Source organism: Leptosomus discolor, chromosome 10, assembly GCF_034619465.1.
Source record: "Leptosomus discolor isolate bLepDis1 chromosome 10, bLepDis1.hap2, whole genome shotgun sequence".
In the NCBI taxonomy this organism is placed as follows: Eukaryota; Metazoa; Chordata; class Aves; order Leptosomiformes; family Leptosomidae; genus Leptosomus; species Leptosomus discolor.
Genome location: NC_141400.1, coordinates 255,078 through 272,838, shown reverse-complemented (window position 1 = coordinate 272,838; position 17,761 = coordinate 255,078). Strand labels below are relative to the sequence as shown.

Sequence of the window (17,761 nt, the reverse complement as noted above, 5' to 3'; positions counted from 1 at the left end):
ACAGGGACTCTCCCAGCACGTCTTCGGTTCAGTGATTTGGCTGTTCCCCTCTGCCGCAGGAAAACCAAATTCAAGTGCCCACGTTTAATCAGCGAAACAGCCCCACATCCTGGAAGACATGCTCTAGCATTCAGTATCTCCCCAGGTACTCTAACCCTCGATTCCAACATTTCCTTTAGGAAATGGGGGAAAAGACTCAGAATACAGTACTTTAAATCCACTAAATATTAAAATAAATCCAAGTTCCTTGATGCTTAGACTATCAGTGTGACATTTTAAGTGCTTGTAGAACTTCAGAAATAAGACGGTCATGTCCCATAATGTTTTTGCAAAGACATTTGGCACAGTAAACCACAAAAGCAGGAGTAGTTCAAGGTCCCCAAAACATTTAATACTTGTCTAGCATACCTCCAAAGATAACTCTGTACAACTGAAGAAATACATGCATCACACTTGCAAGAGACCACAGGTTTCCTCTTTCTGGAGGCAGGGACAAAACGAAGGTGCCTCACTACGGCCCTCACTCCCCATAACAACCTGACTGCCAGAATGCTGCCCTGTAGGTGCAATACATCCTGAAGGCTCTGGAATTTATAGGACAGCACATTGCCCCTGGATCACAGCAGATCAAACTGTCTCTTCTAGTAACAATGGTAGCCTGCACGAGTAGTCTGTCTCTGTTCTGACCCTTAACTTTTCAGTTTAGATTCCATCTCCTTTACATTTACTCAGGTAGCTCCTTCCTCTGTGAGAGGGAAAAGGAAGGAATAACGACAAGATGAATGGAACAGATCTGTGTGAATGTCATACTCCTAGTCCCAACAGAAAAACGTTCCTAAAGAGTTAAATGTCTCCAGGCAAGGGAGACAAGCATCAAGTAAAAGCTGTATCCCTAACCTTCTGTTGCAATGGGTACGTAGGGGGGACTATAACCAACAGGTTTATTTCAAATAGGACTAAGTAAAATACCTATTTTTTTCAAGTTAGCTATTATTTTTATTGCAAGACTTTTCTTCTGCTGCTCACACATTTGACAAACACTGACTTACCAGATGTGTGCATTCTCCACCATTCAGACAGGTCTCTGACTAAGGCTGACTTTTTAAAGAAATGTAGCCATTTCCTAGAACTGGGCAGCTACATGTCTTGCATGCAAGCCGTGGAAATCTCCTCTTCTCTGAAGTTTCAGTATTACATGGGGAAATTACGTAGAGCAGCAGGACAGGAGAGCTATAACTGGACCAAGATATCCAAGAGATTACAAACGAGCAGCCCAGGGCAAGAGGAATAAGATAAAGAACTAAGTAGGGGAAGGGCAAGAGGAACGTGTTTGAGAAATGAGAAGATATCAAGTTGGAAAAGGAGCCTGGGTTGAAGAGAACAAGCTCCCTTTCCAATTTCCTTTTCTGACCAGAATCCAGCAGTCGAGACTCCCAGTATCCCACTACTGTCAGCAGTTAACCGCTAAGCCCACTGACCAGCGATGCTCCCCTCACGCTCCTGATCAGCCAGGAGGAGGATGACAACCAACTGCTGCCTCTTACTTCACTGCTCAGGTCACAGGCACCTGGACAGACTACTACTTCATTGCCCCTGCGTGCGCCGGTTTGATTTTTGCTTTCTGTGACAGCTGTCTCAAGAGATTTGCAAGCTTGCAGAGGCCCGCTCACACGTAACACCATGAAGACCACTGTCCAGGCTGCAACAAAAGCAAGTAGTTCAAAACTGAGAAAAACCTGAAATAAAAAACAACTGGGTAATGGAAAACCTTACAGCTTATGCACACGTCGTGCCACACAGCCTCTGCTTCCTCACGCATCATCTCCCAACGTACAGCATAAACAGTGGTCAAGCAGATGGACACAGAGTTTGTGTTCTTCACACTTCAGCGCTTGATTGTACTTACTAGACACACCAGATTATCGTGGAAAATAAAATCTTCCCTTTTTCAACAGGAAAGATAGAGGAGCTCCAAGGTTACAAAAGGCGTATTGAACAGAGGCTGACAGCAACATGTTTGTCCCTGGGATTCACTCAAGCACAGCAGCACCTGTCAGCTTCTCAGCAGCTGGGCTGCAGCACTGAACTCTGCAAAAAGCTTTCCCCAAGGAGAAGGGCGATGGAGAAGTCACTCGGATTTCAGAGACAGGCCTATAGTTAGTAACTGAACCATAAAGATTAAGCCTTGCATGTCCTTCGGTTCTTTGGGAGTTTTTTGGAAACACGAGTGGGAAGCGCAGCACTGCTACCGTACTCTGCAGCCATCTCCACCAGTGGAACCAACACCAACCTCATACACACACGAGAAGTAACAATGCAGCTGCTGCAGCTATAGCGAGAGACGTGCAGTAGCGACTGCTGTCTTCAGGGGCTCAGGAAAAGACTTACAATGACTTACCATGTCTCATTTCCAAACAAAACCAAGAAGCACGGTAAAAGCATGAATGCATTTAAATGCCAGGAACGACCAAGAACATTTAATCCTCTCTCAACGTTTCACTTGTGTATGGTTCAGCCACCAAAAATCTGAACCACTTAAAAAAAGAAAAGTCAAAATCATATTATTACAGCTGTCCCCATGAAATACTCTACTGGCACAACATCATTTCTTGGGGACAGCTGTAATAATATACTGTACTTGCATAAAACCTTGAACATAAAGTTGTGTTACATTATTTGCTTGATTTTTACTTTCTTACATTTCATTTTTGTAGGTGTTCTCCCATTTGTTGTACAAAACTGATGATAAAGCAGTCTCAAACCAAAACTGACTATTTTGGCATGGCATGACAAACTGCAGTGCTCTTTTCGCTGTGCCTAGCACAAGCACTGGACATTTTTTTTCTGTAAATAAGGATCTTGTCCAGGTTATGGGTTAAAAGAATGTACAGGGAAAGGTCTGAAATATTCAGACAGAATTCTGAAGCTTAAACTTTCAGCATAGTTCTCAAAGCAATATGATGATATCAGTTCACAAATAGCTTCTGCTAAAGTCCAGCATAGTGGTAGCTGTCTCAGGCTACGTAACAGACCTTTCAAAAGCGTATGAAGTAACAGAATTGAAATGTATTTGGCAAGATGCCACTACTCAGATGATATCCCACCCTCACGGATATGTACAGTACACAGCAATTCATCATCTCATACTATGTGGCACTGACATTCCTTGTGTCAAACCAAAAATAGCAACAGTAAGAGTAAACTGAGCCCCACATGTGGAGGCCAGTAAAGCCTCCACATGTTATACCCACCACAATATTAAAAAAAAAAAAAAAAAAAAGACCGAGTTGAGGAACAACAAATGGACTTTCACATCCGTCAGCAGTGCAGGGAAAGCCTCTTGGAAAGGAAGGAGGCTCAAGATAGGGGTTCAGAGAACAAAACACACGCAACTGCTTTCCAAGTAGTGCAGAAGCGAGTACAGAACTAGGCAGACTTCCTCACAGGATGTAGTGCATCACCACAGTTCCTCAAGCCTTCGAATTCCATGAAGACCTGGAGCATCTTATCCTCAGAAGCGTATGTACTAGTCCCCTAACACACTCCAAACCATCAAAGCTGGAGAAAAAACAGAGAAACTCTATTAGAAGCCAGATTCTAAGTAGCAGCTTAAATGGGTTAAAGGAGAAAAAAAAGAAAGAAAGAAAAAAAAAAAAGTTAAAAAAGCGAGCACAGGAATTGAAGCATAAAACTTATTTCAAAGAATTTAGCTGTTCAATCAGCCGGCAGAAGAACACCGACAACCGGAGTTAACACTGATGCAGACTTCCACCCTTTCTGGATAGCTGAGACCCACTAGAGCTCCAGCATTTGCACGCTAGACCAGGCAAAAGAAATGGAGACATCATAAATATCCCCTCGGTGGCTGAACTCCCACATCTGTGCAAGCTGGAGAAGCCAACAATTAAAAAAATCTGCAATTCCACTTCACAGAACATAGCTTGTATGTTCAGAAGAACCATAACAACCACCTCCTTCAGTCTCCAGTGGAACAGATGCCAGACTGCCCTTGGATTTTAACTCCTGCTCAAGGGCTGCTTTAGCCTGCTTTGCTAAAAGCCCAGATTTCAGGAATAAAATCTCTACTCGGGGTTGGAGTGGGCTCCGGGAAGAGTCTCCATGTGCTTGGTGCGTGTTCTCCATGCTAGGGAGTGACACAGATCATACCAGAGCATTAGTGCCAACTGGCAAGGCAGCCTTCAGCCCCACGGCCAGGACAGGCAGAGCTAACAGAAGTACTGTATCAAGCAAAGGCAGCGAAAAAAAAAAAAAATTAAAAAGTGAATTAGTAGTATTCAGAAGAGCACCCTTCTAACCTATATTTGCACAGCAATTAGTACAGCAAAGCCCATGAAAAGTTCAGCTTTTAAATACTATCACAATGCAAGTATTTTTCTGAGGGCACCTCTGCCATCCCTGAGGAGCGAGGGCTGCCTGCCGTGCCCAAGCCACCCCGTCTGCTCACAGCAAGGTCAGCAACAGACCTCTCCCCAGCAGACTGTGACTCCCACAGCTGCTGCACCCAGAGAAAGCGTATGTGGTTTAGGACAGAAAGAAGGTAAGTGTCTCTTACTCCTCAGTGTAGGAGAGAAGCAGTGGGAGGCAGAGGCAGAAAGCAGGACTGTGCCTTTCAGGCAGCGCCTAAACACCGTCTGCTACCCACACCTGACTCACAACCAAGACTGCTTGATGATAAAGATGAATACACTCACATTTTTAAGGTATCTTGAGGGAATTCTCCATACGGAAGAAGTATTCTCTACCTTTGGATTTTAAAAAAGCTTTAAAAAAAATTGTTGACTCCAGAATTGTCGTCTTCTGTCTGCTCTGTGACAAAACCAAACAGAAAAAACCCTTACGAGCTGTCTCATGACTACTTCAACCATAAGTGTTTGCTATGCCTACAGCCTGCCCGGGTCAAATCAGTCAACCCCTGCAAGGCACCAAAATCTCTCTCTTTTTAAGTCACTAGCACCCCCACACAAACCCAACATTTAATGCACCTACACAGAAAAGTTTAACTACTGGGAGCCAAGAAGGGGGACTCTGTCAGGACGACCACCTCCATTAGCCTGGGTACAACTTAATCTGAAAACCTGCAGCAAAGGGCAAACTACACACCATTCCTGGCTTCCTAGTCCTGACACCTCCCTACAACTCGACCTGGAGATGGTGTGGTCTGATGGATAAGGGCACTTGCAGTCTGACCTGGCTCACTGCTCAGCCCTGTGGTCATCCACTTCGACACAAAGAAGGTGGGGTAAACGAATGGTGGGGAAAAGGTCGACACAATCACCCCTTCTGGTAGCCGTCAGAGCGGATCCAAGGTTTCACAAAACCACATCCTGAGCTGAGCAGGCATCGCTGTTACCCAACTCACAAGAGAGAAATCACCGTAGTCTCAAACCAGAAGCAGACATATTTACCAAGTAAGCACCTGTTTCAGATTTGAAACCACTTTGTATGGTCTTCTACCAGAGGCTGCTGAAGTCGAACACAAGTGTGTTGTGGAAGTTAATCAAAACACGTTATTTCTGGTTTAAGGTGTTTCTTTTGACAGCCACCCGACACACAGAAGCACACCTTTACGAGTGCACTGGGACTACCCACAGGAGTTTTATGCTCACTTCCAAGGGTTTAAGAAGGCAACACCCGTTAGATTCATTCCCTGGAATGATACTGCAAAGGGCATTTCTGCAGAACACTTGAGCAAGCAAAGCCTTGAGCTCATGAACTATGCACAGGGGTTTTTCAAGGAGTCTGATGTAAACCACACTAGAAATTACTAAAATTGGTCAGATTTGTGAAAGCCTTCTCACAAATATCATTTCTCATTAGAATGCTACTCTGCTAGTCTAGATTGCAAACTTCCCAGAGATGCCAGATGAGACCATCGCAGACAGGAGCAGAGCCAGCAACCAAAACCACTCAAAGCCAATAACATTATAACAGCCTTTCTTCAAGGCAGTCAGTAGCTGACCCAAAACCCCAGCAAGTCTCACCGCATTCCCAGGCAGATTGCTGGAAGTAAAAATGAAAGACAATGAGAAAAACGAAACAAATTAACATTTCGAGAGAGAGTTGGCACGTTCTTTGTGTAGGGAAGAACCTCCTGCCCAGGACAGCAGCCTAGACGCCTCTCACACTCGAAGGCCAGGGGGGTCTCCCTGTGCACAGGGCTACAGTCATCACCCCGCTCTACAGAAGCCAGGCACGCCCGAGCAGGGAGCCAGCCAGCGGCTTTCGGCACAGCCAGGAAGCCCCCGCCCCCCGCCGGGCAGGTACTCACATCCTCCCCACGCCCTCGTACATGCGGGTCTCGTCCACCAGCATCATGACCTCCGTGTCGGTGAGGTGGGCGTGCTTCTTCGTCTTGCTCAGCTGCTCGATCTGGATGTCGGCCAGCTTCACCTTCTGCTGCGTGTCTATCACCTTGGCCTGCAGCTCGGAGAAGGCCTGGGGGGAGAGCAGCGGGGTGAGGGGCGGCCACGACAGGCCGCGGCCCGCCGGCCCCGCACTGCTGAGCCCGGGCGCTGGGGCCGAGCCGGCTCTAGGCCGCAGGGGAGGAGGGGACCGGCTAGACACCGCCCGGGACGCTGAGGGGACGCGCTGCCCACCGCAGGAACGCTTGTACCTTCTTCAGCTCCAGGTCCACGGGGGCCGCCATCTTGTCTCCGCAAGGCGCCTGCGCACTGGGAGGGCCCGCGCGCGTGTTTCTGCGCATGCGCGGGAGGCCCCCCTCTGAGCAGGGGAGGGAGGTGCCTGGGGCCGCGCCGCGGGGTGTCCCCGGCGGGACCGGCGCCGGGTTGCGGGTCTTGTCACCGGGGCGGGGACACCTGGTGCGGCGTGGGGGACGCGGCCTCCCCGTCGGCCCGTTCCCGCGTGGGTGTCCCTGGCCCGGCCGCTCGGCGGGAGGCGGGGGCCGAGCTGGGGCAGACGTGCCCTCGTGAGGGGGGAGGCGCCGAGGGCGAAGCCAGGGCAGAGCCCGGCGGGCCCGGGTGCAGCCTGGTCCCCTGCCCAGCCCTGAGGGTCCCCTGGGCAGACCTGAGGCGGCCCCGGAGCCCGGCGGGACGCGGCCGTGGGGGGACGCGCTCCGGCCGCCCCTGCCCGAGCCGGCGGAGTTCTGCCAGGCCGGAGCCCGGCAGCCACCCCCGCCACCTCCCTGCCACCCGCCAGCACCCGTGCGGGGGCCCCGGGCGGCCTCAGGAGAGGCTCCCAGAGTCCCCAGAGGGGCAGCGCCAGGGACGGACCAAAAAAAGCAGTAACGGGTGCTAAAAACAGAGCCGGAGCCGTGCTTCGTTAATGACACCCGGCAGCCCAATGCGGCCCGTGCGTCCTCCAGGCCCGCAGAGGGGCTGGTGCTGGGGGTGCCGGACATCTCGGATCCCGTGAAGCGCCAAGAGGCGGTTGAAATGGCGGCGTGCTTGCCGGGCAGAGGTACCGAGCCGGGCGGCGGGAGGCCCGGGGGGCTCCCCGAGGAGGGGGTGGCAGTGCTGCGTCTGCTGCACCGAGAGCTGCCTGCTGCTCCCTGCGGCCTGCCGCTGCCCGCGAATGAGTCACTTTCACTCCCTCCAGCCCCGGAGCTTCCCTTGCAGCTTGCCCAGGCTGGCTCGGGTAAGGGGTGAGGCCATCAGATGCCTTTTGGGCGAGGGTAGCAAAAACTGAAGTGGCCAGCACGGGGCTCCGCAGCCAGAGGCAGGCAGGGGGAACCTGCTGCAACACCCCTATTGAAAAGCAGAATGCAGGATGCGACTTTCAGGGTCTATCAGCTCCTGCTGCCGCCGGCTCCCAGAGCGCAGCTGCCCTTGTTAGTGCTCCCCAGATCTTTCCAGCCACTGCAGCTGCCCACCCACTGGCCCCCCAGCACTGCTGCTCACCTACTACAGAGCTGGAGCTGGGGGACGGTCCCCACCGCCTGCACCCGCTGCCTGCGAGGGCAGCTGCGTGCCAGCGTGAGGCCTTCTGCTGTGCCTCCAGCTCCACGGGCACCTGGGGGGATTCGTGTCACCCCCTCTGCGGTGGCAGCAAACCCACTGGAGATGCCTCGCTGTGGCAAAGCCTGTCCCGGGCTTGGGATATAGCGGCTGGGTGAGGAGTTAGACAAAGCCAACAAGCCCAGTGAGGAGGAAGATCAGCCGAATGGAGCCATGTGCAGGGCTGTCGCCACCTGCTCCCAAAGGGAGGCAGCGGGGGTGGTTCAGCCTTTTTTGGGGTGTCTCTTTGGCTGCCTTGGCCTGCCCCAGTGCACTGCTGCCCCCTCCATCCAAACCCTGCCGCACTGTGACAGCCGAAGGTGCTGAAGCGTGACTGCCAAGGCACCAGGGCAGGCAGGGGAGAACTGGATATTAAACCAACTAATATGATATATTGCAATTTTTTATTAAATCCACATGTGGTATTTCAGAGGTCTCCTAGCCTTGGCTCTTGCTCTGGAGAAGGGACTGAGGCAAAGCCACGGTGCTCTCTGCCAGATACATGGTCTCTGTCCGCAGCGGGACCGAGTGAGCCTGGGCATGGGGCTGCGGGACACACCGGTTGATGGCCTTTAGTGGCTGGGCACATATTTTGTCACCTCGACAAGCCAGACAAGAAAGATGCCAGAGGTCACAGTGTCAGAGGCAGCCAGTGGGCTTGACACTGTGGCAGTCGGGAAATGCTGTGGCTGGTGACGTGTTTGTGCTCCTGGGTCCATGCCCAGAGCGGGGTGAAAGGCCAGGCTGCTGAGCTGGGGCTGCTGGAGGCCACTGCCTGCCTCGACCAGAACCCCTGCCAGTGCCCAGCTTGGCTGGCTGCCACAGCAACCCGCTCCTGTCCAGGGGGCTGGCAGGGTGGTGGACGCTGCTTTCGTGACACCTCCTTCCTGCAGGCATGGTTAGGGGAGGAGTCCAGCCTCCCCCTGTAGGGTGAGGGCACCCTGGGTAGGGCAGAGGCCCGCACGCCCCAGGCTCTGGGGCACCTTCTGTTTTGTAGCCACAAGCACGGCTGCCCAGGGAGGTACCCTGGGAACTTCACCCCTGCCTTAGCCAGGAAGCGGACGTCTGTAGGACTGTCAGCCTTTCCCAGCCCGGTGGGGCAGAGGGAGCCAGCCCCCTGATCAAGCCAGCTTCCCGCTCCCTCTATCTCCAAAACACATTTCCCACCTCTTGGCCTGTTAAATTAGCACCCGCAGGCATCCCAGCCCATGCTGCTGGCCTGCAGAGGTGCAAAGGGGACCAGAACATGCCCTCGCAGGGAAGGGGGAGAGCAGAGGGCCCCTGGGCTCCAGGCAGAAGTTCCAGCTGCCTGCAGAAAAGCCTCCCAGCAGAGCTGCTCCCAGTGCCCGCCAGGGCAGCGTGGAACCGCAGACGTGCCAGGCTGCCCCCCATGGAAGGCAGGAGGGCTGGAGCAGGGAGGGGGGGGCAGCAGCAGCGCAGCAAGGCAGGGATGCAGCCAGGAGTCCCCAGCGCAGAAGGGGCTCCTGTGCAGCAGGTGGAAGCATGATTTGCTCAATAGACATTGAAAAAGGCCTAAATTTGGAGTCTCTGATTGAACTGGCACTCCCACAGCATTGTGGTTCAGGTTTGCACAAAGCAGAGCCAGCGACTTGTTTCCCTGGCTCTGGAACTCAGGACACTGCAGGTGCTGGGGGTTTTGCTCCCCATGAGCATTCCTGTTGTCACACCCCTGCTTCCCATCTGCCATGGCCACACACTTTAGCCCTACTATCTCGGGAAGCACTGGAAAGCTGCATTCCCCCTTCCCACACCCCAGGTTTTGCTACTGCAAAACTGACTGCTGCACAAGAGGGATGAAGCTACACCCTCACTTCCTAAGCAACACCTTCCTCAGCGCGCATAAAGCTTGTCTCATACTTTGCTAGAGATAAATTTTGACCAGAAAGCTTTGCAAACGACTTGCCGTCTGGCTTTAGTGCACATCGTAGGAGCAAGAGTGGAAAGCGGTAGCTTGGCACTCCCCTTTGAGAACCGGAGTTTGACATCTCCTGAAGGGGAAGGGGTAGGAGGAAAGCAGGTTTCCTGCAGGGGGGAAGCCCCTTCTCTCTGCTTCAAGGCTTCCTACTAGAGCCAGCATCTCACCCTGACCTCAGCTCCCCCTGGGAAAGATCAGGGAAGAGGAAAGAAGTGGTTTGGGGGTTATTCTTACTGAGAAGTCAAGAATCCGTCCTGAACCACCACCTGAAATGATGCTCACTGAAATGACCCAAGCCCCACGAGCCTGCAGCCACCCCAGGAACTGCTGGGATCCCCTGCAAGGGAGGTGTGAGTCCACCTCTTGATTTTTTTTTTTTTTTTTTAGCCAAATGCTGGCTTAAAACCAGAAATCGGTTCTCATTTGGATCCATCAGTGGCCAGAGTGGCTTCATTCATACTGGAGGCAGCTTTGCTTGATGAGCAGACACCCAAACCTCACATCACTGCTGAGGCATCAGCTGGCAAAGAAACACAGCTGGGCTGACATGGCTGCAGGCTCCTGCAGGACAGATCCCCCCACCCGCCCTTTGTACCCCACTGCCCTGCTACACCCCACGGGTGGCACAAGCCGATCCAGCAACCCCCGCCGTGCCTTCAGGATCTCTGCCGCTGTTTGCAGTGCCCCACTCGCAAGGGCCTGTCGCTACAAGCAGTCTTCAGAGGTCTGGCTCCTCACCACCTCCACCGTTAAATCAACAACCCGTGTTTGTAACAAAGTGTTATTTATTAGAATATTACATTGCACTTAAAAAATGAGGGAGGTCTGACCCTATCATCTCGACGTACATAAAAGATGCAGGGCCAGACCTACAATAAATATAAATACTATGTACAGTTTATCTAAAATAAATATATAATTTAAAATGAAAAATATCTTGTTAAATAGCTGTTACCCTCCCACCCCTCCTGTGCCTAAGAAAGCCCCGAGCCCGGTCTCCTCGCCTTTCACAGTTTGTTCGTCGGCATGCACTGCAGTGGACGGGGAGCTGCTGGAGAGCCCGTCTGCCGACGGCTGGCCAGTCCCTCCTGCCTCCTCCCAGCCGCCGGCCAGTGAGCACCTTTCCCAAGCCCCCTCCATCCTGGAGATGGCCACGAAGCATCCACGCTGTCCTGCTGCTCCAGCGAGCTCCCACCACGCTGTGGGCTCCAGGGACGGCGCTGGCTCCGTGGCTCTCGCCTCTTCCAGGAGGTAGATGTGCCTTAGTGCCGACCCCTGCAAGAGAGCGGGAGAGCTCACAACCCAGCCCTGTTCCTGCGTGGAGCCATTCCTGCATGCTGGGGCCACGATGCCAGTCCCACCCAGCCTGGCAGGAAAGCCCACGTGGCCACCAAAGCCCCAGCAGCAGCAGCCACTCGCCGCCTCGCAGGGCTGGACTGGGGAGGGTGGGAGCCAGGATGCCAGGGGAGCAGTGGCTAAGCATTCCGCTCCATGTCCACCACACTTCCCTTCCAGGGACCACAGCACTTTTCCCCCTGGACACATACATCCCAATGATCTCCAGGGCAGAGAGCACAGTGATGAAAGCTTTGTGCTGAATCCCCTCCCCCAAAATTCAGCTCCTATAAACAGATAAAACCACCCCCAACATGAGAGAAAGTCTTTTAAGGCATTACTTCATCCTCACAAAGAACAAAGATTTTTCTTTTTTTTTGAAAGGAGAAGTAGCTGTAAGACGTATAGGCACATCTAACGTCAGAGTTTGGACCAGATCAGAGGAAGTCTGCAAGCTTTCCAGCACCCAGCCATGACCACATAACCACCCCTGGGGCAGAACACACCCCCCCGTGCAGCCAGAGTAGCATTGCGTGGGGCTGGCAGCAAGATCCCCCCGTGCCCAGCTGCAAGGCATTACGTTGGTGCAAGTAATAAGCAGAGTGGGAGTGGAAAGGAAGGGTGGGTTTTTTATATCTATATAAATAGAGGCAATATCTAAGGAGGGGAAGTGACTCAGAGGGTCAGAGAAGGAGCACAACAAGCGGGGGGGGGGGGGGACACCAACCAGAAGCAGCTTCCCCACTGTCAAACATCTCCAAAGCATGCAGTGACAGGGCAAAGCAGGGACTCCAGGTTAGAAAGATGGAGGTGGTGGGTGGCTGGGGGTGTTGAGGGACAGGGGCTTGAGCAGGAAGGGGAAGAAAGAGGGCTGGAGCCCCACAGGGCAGCCCAGGCTCTCAAGCCAAATCCAGCAAACTGCTTCTCTAGGCTTGAACTGCCTCCAGCTCCTGCCTGCCGCTGGCACAGGATCCACACAGCGGTCCCAGCCAGCATGAACAAGCAGATCCCTCAGGTGCCCACCAGCCCCACTGCTGCCCCATGCCTGGACAGGGGCTCACCTCGCTAGCACCTGGCATCCTCAGTGATTCACAGTGATGCCCAGCTTGATTTTCTCTTCGTTTTCTACATCGTAGACACCCCTCTTGTGACACCTGTAAGGCCAAAGAGCTGCTCAGAGCATGAAGCCCCTGCCACCCTCCCCTGCATGGGGTGTTCCTGGGATCATGGATCCAATGTCTCAGCCCCATCCCGCTCACCTGAGCATCAGCAGGGCTGCGATGATGACGAGACACAGGGAGGACAGGATGACAGCAACGACAGCCAGTGCCGTGGTGTGGTCGTACGCACTGGGGGGGTGTTCCACAGGCAGCGAGAGGCCGTGGCATCTCTCTCCATGGTATCCTGGCTGACATCTGAGCGAGGAGAAAAAGTGTTAAAGGCTGGTGATGACCACACACAGACGGTCATTAAGTCCCCATGGAAAGGAGCTGCCTCTTTGCTCAGCCTTAGCCAGCAACCTGCCCATTCCCTGAGGCTCCCCTCGCCTGAGCAGCAAGATCTGGTGTCACCATTACCTCCCTGGTACTGGCAAATTAAGTTGCTCCTGCCCCGAGCACCAAGTGAAGACTCCTAGAAGACTGAGCTCCCCCACGGTAGAAGGCACCAGGGACTGTGCTCTTCCCAACCGGCCCCAGGCAGAGACAGGCTGCCCAGACCACCTCTGGAAGTGGGAAGTCCCACATCAGGGAGCAGAGGCAGCTGGACCAGAGCTCACACCCTGCCAGCCAGAGAGGTGCCACCCCGCTGAAGGCTCAGGAGGTTACTCACATAACAGAAATAACGCTCCCCAACAGAGCTGTGAGGCTGCCAACCCTCCCTCTGAGTCAAAGCGCACAGATGCAACCAGATATATATATCTCTCTCTATATATCCAGTGCCACTGACCCTCAAGCTTATCTCCAAGACAGGGTCTCAGCCCAGCCCTCCTGCCCAGCTTGCAACAACACCAGGCGCCAGTGTCACCTCCCAGCCGTGGCAGAAAGGCTGGGCACGAGGCAGAGGTGCGGGGCCCCGCCTGGCAGCATCCTCACCCAGCCCCGCACCCTGGGGACCAGCCCAAGGGTGCAACAATCCAGGAGACCCTGCGACACGGGCAGACAGCCACCAAGAGCAACCGCAATTGAGTGGCACCAGCCAACACAAGGTGTCATTATCGGAGGGGACTGAGTCAGTTGGCCGCTGTTCCTAAAAACCATCATGGCACTGGGGAGATGTCACCTAAGGATGGGCCACCAGGCTGAAGAGCCCCAGCTGGCCCCCAGACCCCTCCTGCTTGCCTGTGTCCCAGGTTCTCACCCAGCCCCAGAAACCTGGGGAGGGCAAGAGGCTGGGCAGGGTGTGCTGGGCTGTCCCAGTCCCAGGCAGGGGATGCTGCACCCCGCATTGTGCTGGGTCACCAGGCCAAGCTGAGCCAGCAGAGATCTCCTCTTGCTGGCAGTCCTGAGCCCCCTGTGCAAGGGCCCAACTTCATGACAGCTTCCAGGCAGAGAGAAACTAAGCGGTTCAAGGAGCTACGTGGACCCTGATCCCTGCAGATTGCAGGGCGTGAGATCTTGTGGGCACCGTAAGCCAGGGAGCTATTATCTTCCCCATGCTCCGGGCGCAGGGCTGGCTGGCTCAGAGGATTGATAGCAAAGAACAAAGCCTCTTATATATCTGCCAGCTCAACCCCTGCCCACGTCAACTGGGATCAGATGTGCACCCCTGGGTATTTTCTGCGGCAGCAGTGCTGGATCCAGGTGCCCCAGCAGCAAGCAAACACTTTCTCTTCCACTTGCCTCGTCTAGTCCCTGCTCTCTACCTGCATCCGAGGGGGGTACACAGCTCTGCCCTTCACCGGGGCCAAGGGCCAGCTTGGGCATGGCTTTGGCAGGCTGTCCCCAAAGGCGCTACCTCCAGTCCGCCTTGCTGGTGCCATGGCAGGGATGCTCCTCCTGCCTGCACCAGTACATCCCAAATGCCACAGGAGCCCCAAGCTCTCGGCCAAGGCTGGCAGCCACAAGGGACAGGGGGACACAGGTTACAGAGTCAGGATGGGGTCTTGCAAACCAGACCTGCAGAAGACCTTGGCTGCAAGACCCCAGCCCCTGCTGACCATCCTTGAACCCCACCACCGCAGGTCTCCATGCAGCAGCTCAGCCAGAGCTCCCCACACCGGCAGGGGGTGCTGGGTCTGAGTCCACAGTGGATTTTGGTGGGGGATGGACATTGCTCAAGAAGCACAAGGGAAGAGGCCAAGTCAAAGCTGTCCATGCATGGACAGGGAACACATACTAAAAATATCTCCTCCGCTCTTCCTCTGCCCGATCCGGAGAATTGAAGGAACCGTGACTAAGGCTCCCCCGGCACAGGCATTCCACAGCAACTCACATGCAGGATGGAGCTCCCAGCTCTCGGATGTATTTGCATTCGCCGTGAATACAGAAATCCTTGTACTTCCGCAGGCACGGGTCTCTCTTTTTCCCCAGGCCTTTGCCTTTTCTTCTTTTATTCCCGTTCCCTTTTTTCTTGGGAGTAACCAAGCCTTGAGGCTTTGACAGGAAAGCAACTGGAAAACAATTTGGGAAGGAGAAAACAGCGGTCAGATCACCTCTGTGTGTCAGCCAAAGGAAAGGCAGAGTAGCAAACCCCAGGCTGATGCAGCCAGCTCAGCCCTGGCACTCCTGCAGCCTTTTGTGCGGAGATCTGCCCTCGAGCAGAGAGGGGTTTTTCCTTTTTTTTTTTTTTTCAGCTTCTTACAAATATCATGGCCTTTCCGATTCACAAGAGTGATTCTCAAGGAAAGAAAGGAATCGGGGGGGGGGGGGGGGGGGGCAGAACAACGAACAGAGCTTTATGCATCTCAAATGTTGCTATTATAGGCATTAGTTTCCACTGAACACAAAGTTTCTAATTGCCCCTTTATCTGGCTTTTATTTCCCTGATGAGCACGGTCTTTTGTAAGACCCTATTCATGGCTCTGATGGACTCTCCTTCCTGTGGGTACAAGCATGTCTTGCGCACCCAGGGCAGGATTAAGAGGACAAGCCTGGCTTAATTTTTGGTTTTGCAGGGCCGAAGAGATGGAAAGGGCAGCATTCCCATGAAGTACAAAGGTATGTTTTAACTGCGGTGCAGAGACCAGCGGCTTTTGGTGCAAGGCCAGCTCCCTGCTGGGTTGGTGGGAACCAGAGCACTGAGCTCCTCGCCTGGACACAGACTGAAACCAGCAGTGTTACTGGAATACTTTTAAGGCTTGCAGATGCCCAAAAAATCAGGCCCTAGCTTGATCTTGCAAGGTGCAGAGCTACTAGAAATCGCTCACTGCTCTGAGCTTTCAGCTCCCCCAAACCATGGTGCTTAATAACTCAGGTGAGCCTGGGGAAATAGGAACTAAGCTCTGCGCTGCTTGGGGAGCAGAGGGAGGTCGAGTCTAACCTGGCGAGTTGTGACCTGCCTGATTCCTCCTCAGCCACTTCGTGACGTAAGTGGCACCTCTCGTGCTGTGGCACACCAGTTGCACACCTATCAAAGTTATGTTGCTATTTCGACACCCTTCACGCTACGCCTGGAGAAAACCGATACTCCAGGAAACACTGCAGCTAGGAGAAACCCCGGGTCCGGGTGAGTCCTGGGGCTCTGCCCCAGGCTGGCAGCAGAGGCTGTCCCCTCCCCCTGCGGTTTATCTCCCGGCCACAGCAAGCAGATACACAGTGCTGCTGAGCCCCCCCAAGCCACTTCCACTGTCACCACCCCTCCTCCCCGGGGCTCTGTCCCTTAGGACAGCCAGAAAAGATACAGAAGCTCTCACTGGTGGGAAAACTGGTCCAGCCCAGGTGGGCAGGGGGATGCTGCTGCTCTCCCCTGCTCAGCCACCCTGAGGGCTGCAGCACACAGGAACGTGACTTCAACACAAAGGGCAGATTTTTTGGTGACCGTAGCTCAGCTCAAGGCATCAAGAAAGCGCTCCGAAGGCTGCAGCCTCAGTAACCAAATATCCCCCATCCCCTCAGCCTGTCCCGCAGCCGAGAGTCAGCCCACACCTGCCAGATCACTTGCTCTAGGACAGAGTCCCTTCCTCAGGGGGATGCACAGAGGAGCAGGCTGGAGCATCTCCCTCCAAGCTGGACGGGGAACAGTGTTTCCCGGGGGCTGCGTCCCCTTGGATGCGAGGGGGTCAGCCAGGTTTTGCAGGGTTTTTTTTGTCATAGTCCGACGGCACAGCCAAAAAGCAAAGAAAAACACGGGTGGGGAAAAAGAGAGGATGCGCTATATGGGGCAGAGCACACTCCTCCCAGAGCCAGGTGACATCTCGGTATGTGGCATGTGCAAGGCACAAGTACCGGTCACCCTCCCCAACCTGCGATGGGCCCCGGCCCGTCCCGCCCCCGGGGCACTCTGCCGTGCTGAGCCGGGGGAGAGGAGCCGGACAGGGATGCTCGGAGAGCCTAACGGAGCGGCAGCGGCCCCAGCGCCCCGGGAGCGGGGCTGCCGCTGACTAACGCTGCCGAGCATGGAGAGCAGCCGCGTGTAGGCGGCGGTGAGTCACGGCCAGCCCCCCGCCGGCGGCCACCACCGGGAAGGCAGCACGGGCTCACCGGCCGGGGCCGCGCACCTGCGGGCGGGGGCTGCCGTGACCCCCCGAAGGGCTCTGCCTTCCGGCTGGCCAGGGAGCCGGGGGCCCGGGAACCCTGAGGACCCCCGTGCCAGCGACTTCAGGGACATAGCCAGCCCCTGGCACGAGGCGAGGAGCTGCCAAAGCCCGCTTGCCCCATGCTTGTGCCCCACGGGCTGGCCCCACTCGGGCCGCTCCCACCCGAGGCTGGGGGCTCCCCCACAGCGGAGCCAGAGCTGCTGCCGGGCCGCCCGCGGGGCTGAGCGGAGCCCAGCCCGGCCCCTCCGCGCCCCCCGCCCCGGCTCCGACCGCCCCGACCCGCTCTGGGACCAACCCCCACCCCATCCCCGGCCCGGGACCTCCAGTCGCGGCTCCGCGCCCCCGTACCTCTCGGCAGCTCGCTGAGATCGTCCCCCGACGCCGCTCCGCCGCCCTCCTTCTCCGGGCTCCCGCCGAGCAGCGGGGCCGTGGCCGGGACCGGCGCCCCGCTGCCGCCGCCGCCCTTGTGCAGCACTTCGTTGTGCAGCTCGTCCCGGCCCAGCCCGGCCGCCGCCGCCGAGCACACTGCGGGGAGGGGACGCGGTCAGGCGGGGCGGCCTCTCCCCGACACCCCCCACGCGGGACCGCGACCGAGACCCCCCACGCCCGACCGGGACGGGGACCGAGTCTTCCCCCTGCCCCCACCCGTGCCGGGGACCGTGGGCCGCCTTGCCCGTCCCCGCGACCCTCCACTGGGGATCGGGGCCGCGTCGCCCTGGACACACTCCCCCCCCCGCGTGCCCGTAGCCAGGAACACGCCGTGCCCGACCCACTCGTACCTGCCGCCAGCAGCGCGTGGATCAGCACCGCCCGCCCGTCCAT

The 17,761-nt window shown here is 55.4% G+C and overlaps 2 protein-coding genes across 2 annotated transcripts in view; both read right to left on the bottom strand.

Moving 5' to 3' along the window:
- PFDN1 (prefoldin subunit 1) overlaps positions 1–6,677 on the bottom strand; it is a 32,362-nt gene extending 25,685 nt beyond the window's left edge. The window contains exons 1-2 of the mRNA XM_086471015.1: positions 6,635–6,677; positions 6,290–6,456 (exon numbers count right to left, since the gene is read on the bottom strand). Of these exons, the coding sequence (XP_086327141.1) occupies positions 6,290–6,456; positions 6,635–6,667 (200 nt within the window). The 5' untranslated portion in view covers positions 6,668–6,677. The remainder of the gene's footprint in view (positions 1–6,289; positions 6,457–6,634) is intronic.
- Positions 6,678–10,868: 4,191 nt separating this feature from the next.
- HBEGF (heparin binding EGF like growth factor) lies at positions 10,869–17,761 on the bottom strand. The gene is made up of 6 exons (XM_086471076.1): positions 17,719–17,761; positions 17,288–17,464; positions 14,677–14,854; positions 12,504–12,659; positions 12,306–12,398; positions 10,869–11,184 (listed from the first exon to the last, which is right to left on the bottom strand). Exons 1-5 carry the CDS (start codon positions 17,759–17,761, stop codon positions 12,326–12,328), a joined length of 627 nt encoding a protein of 208 aa, XP_086327202.1. The 3' UTR covers positions 10,869–11,184; positions 12,306–12,325.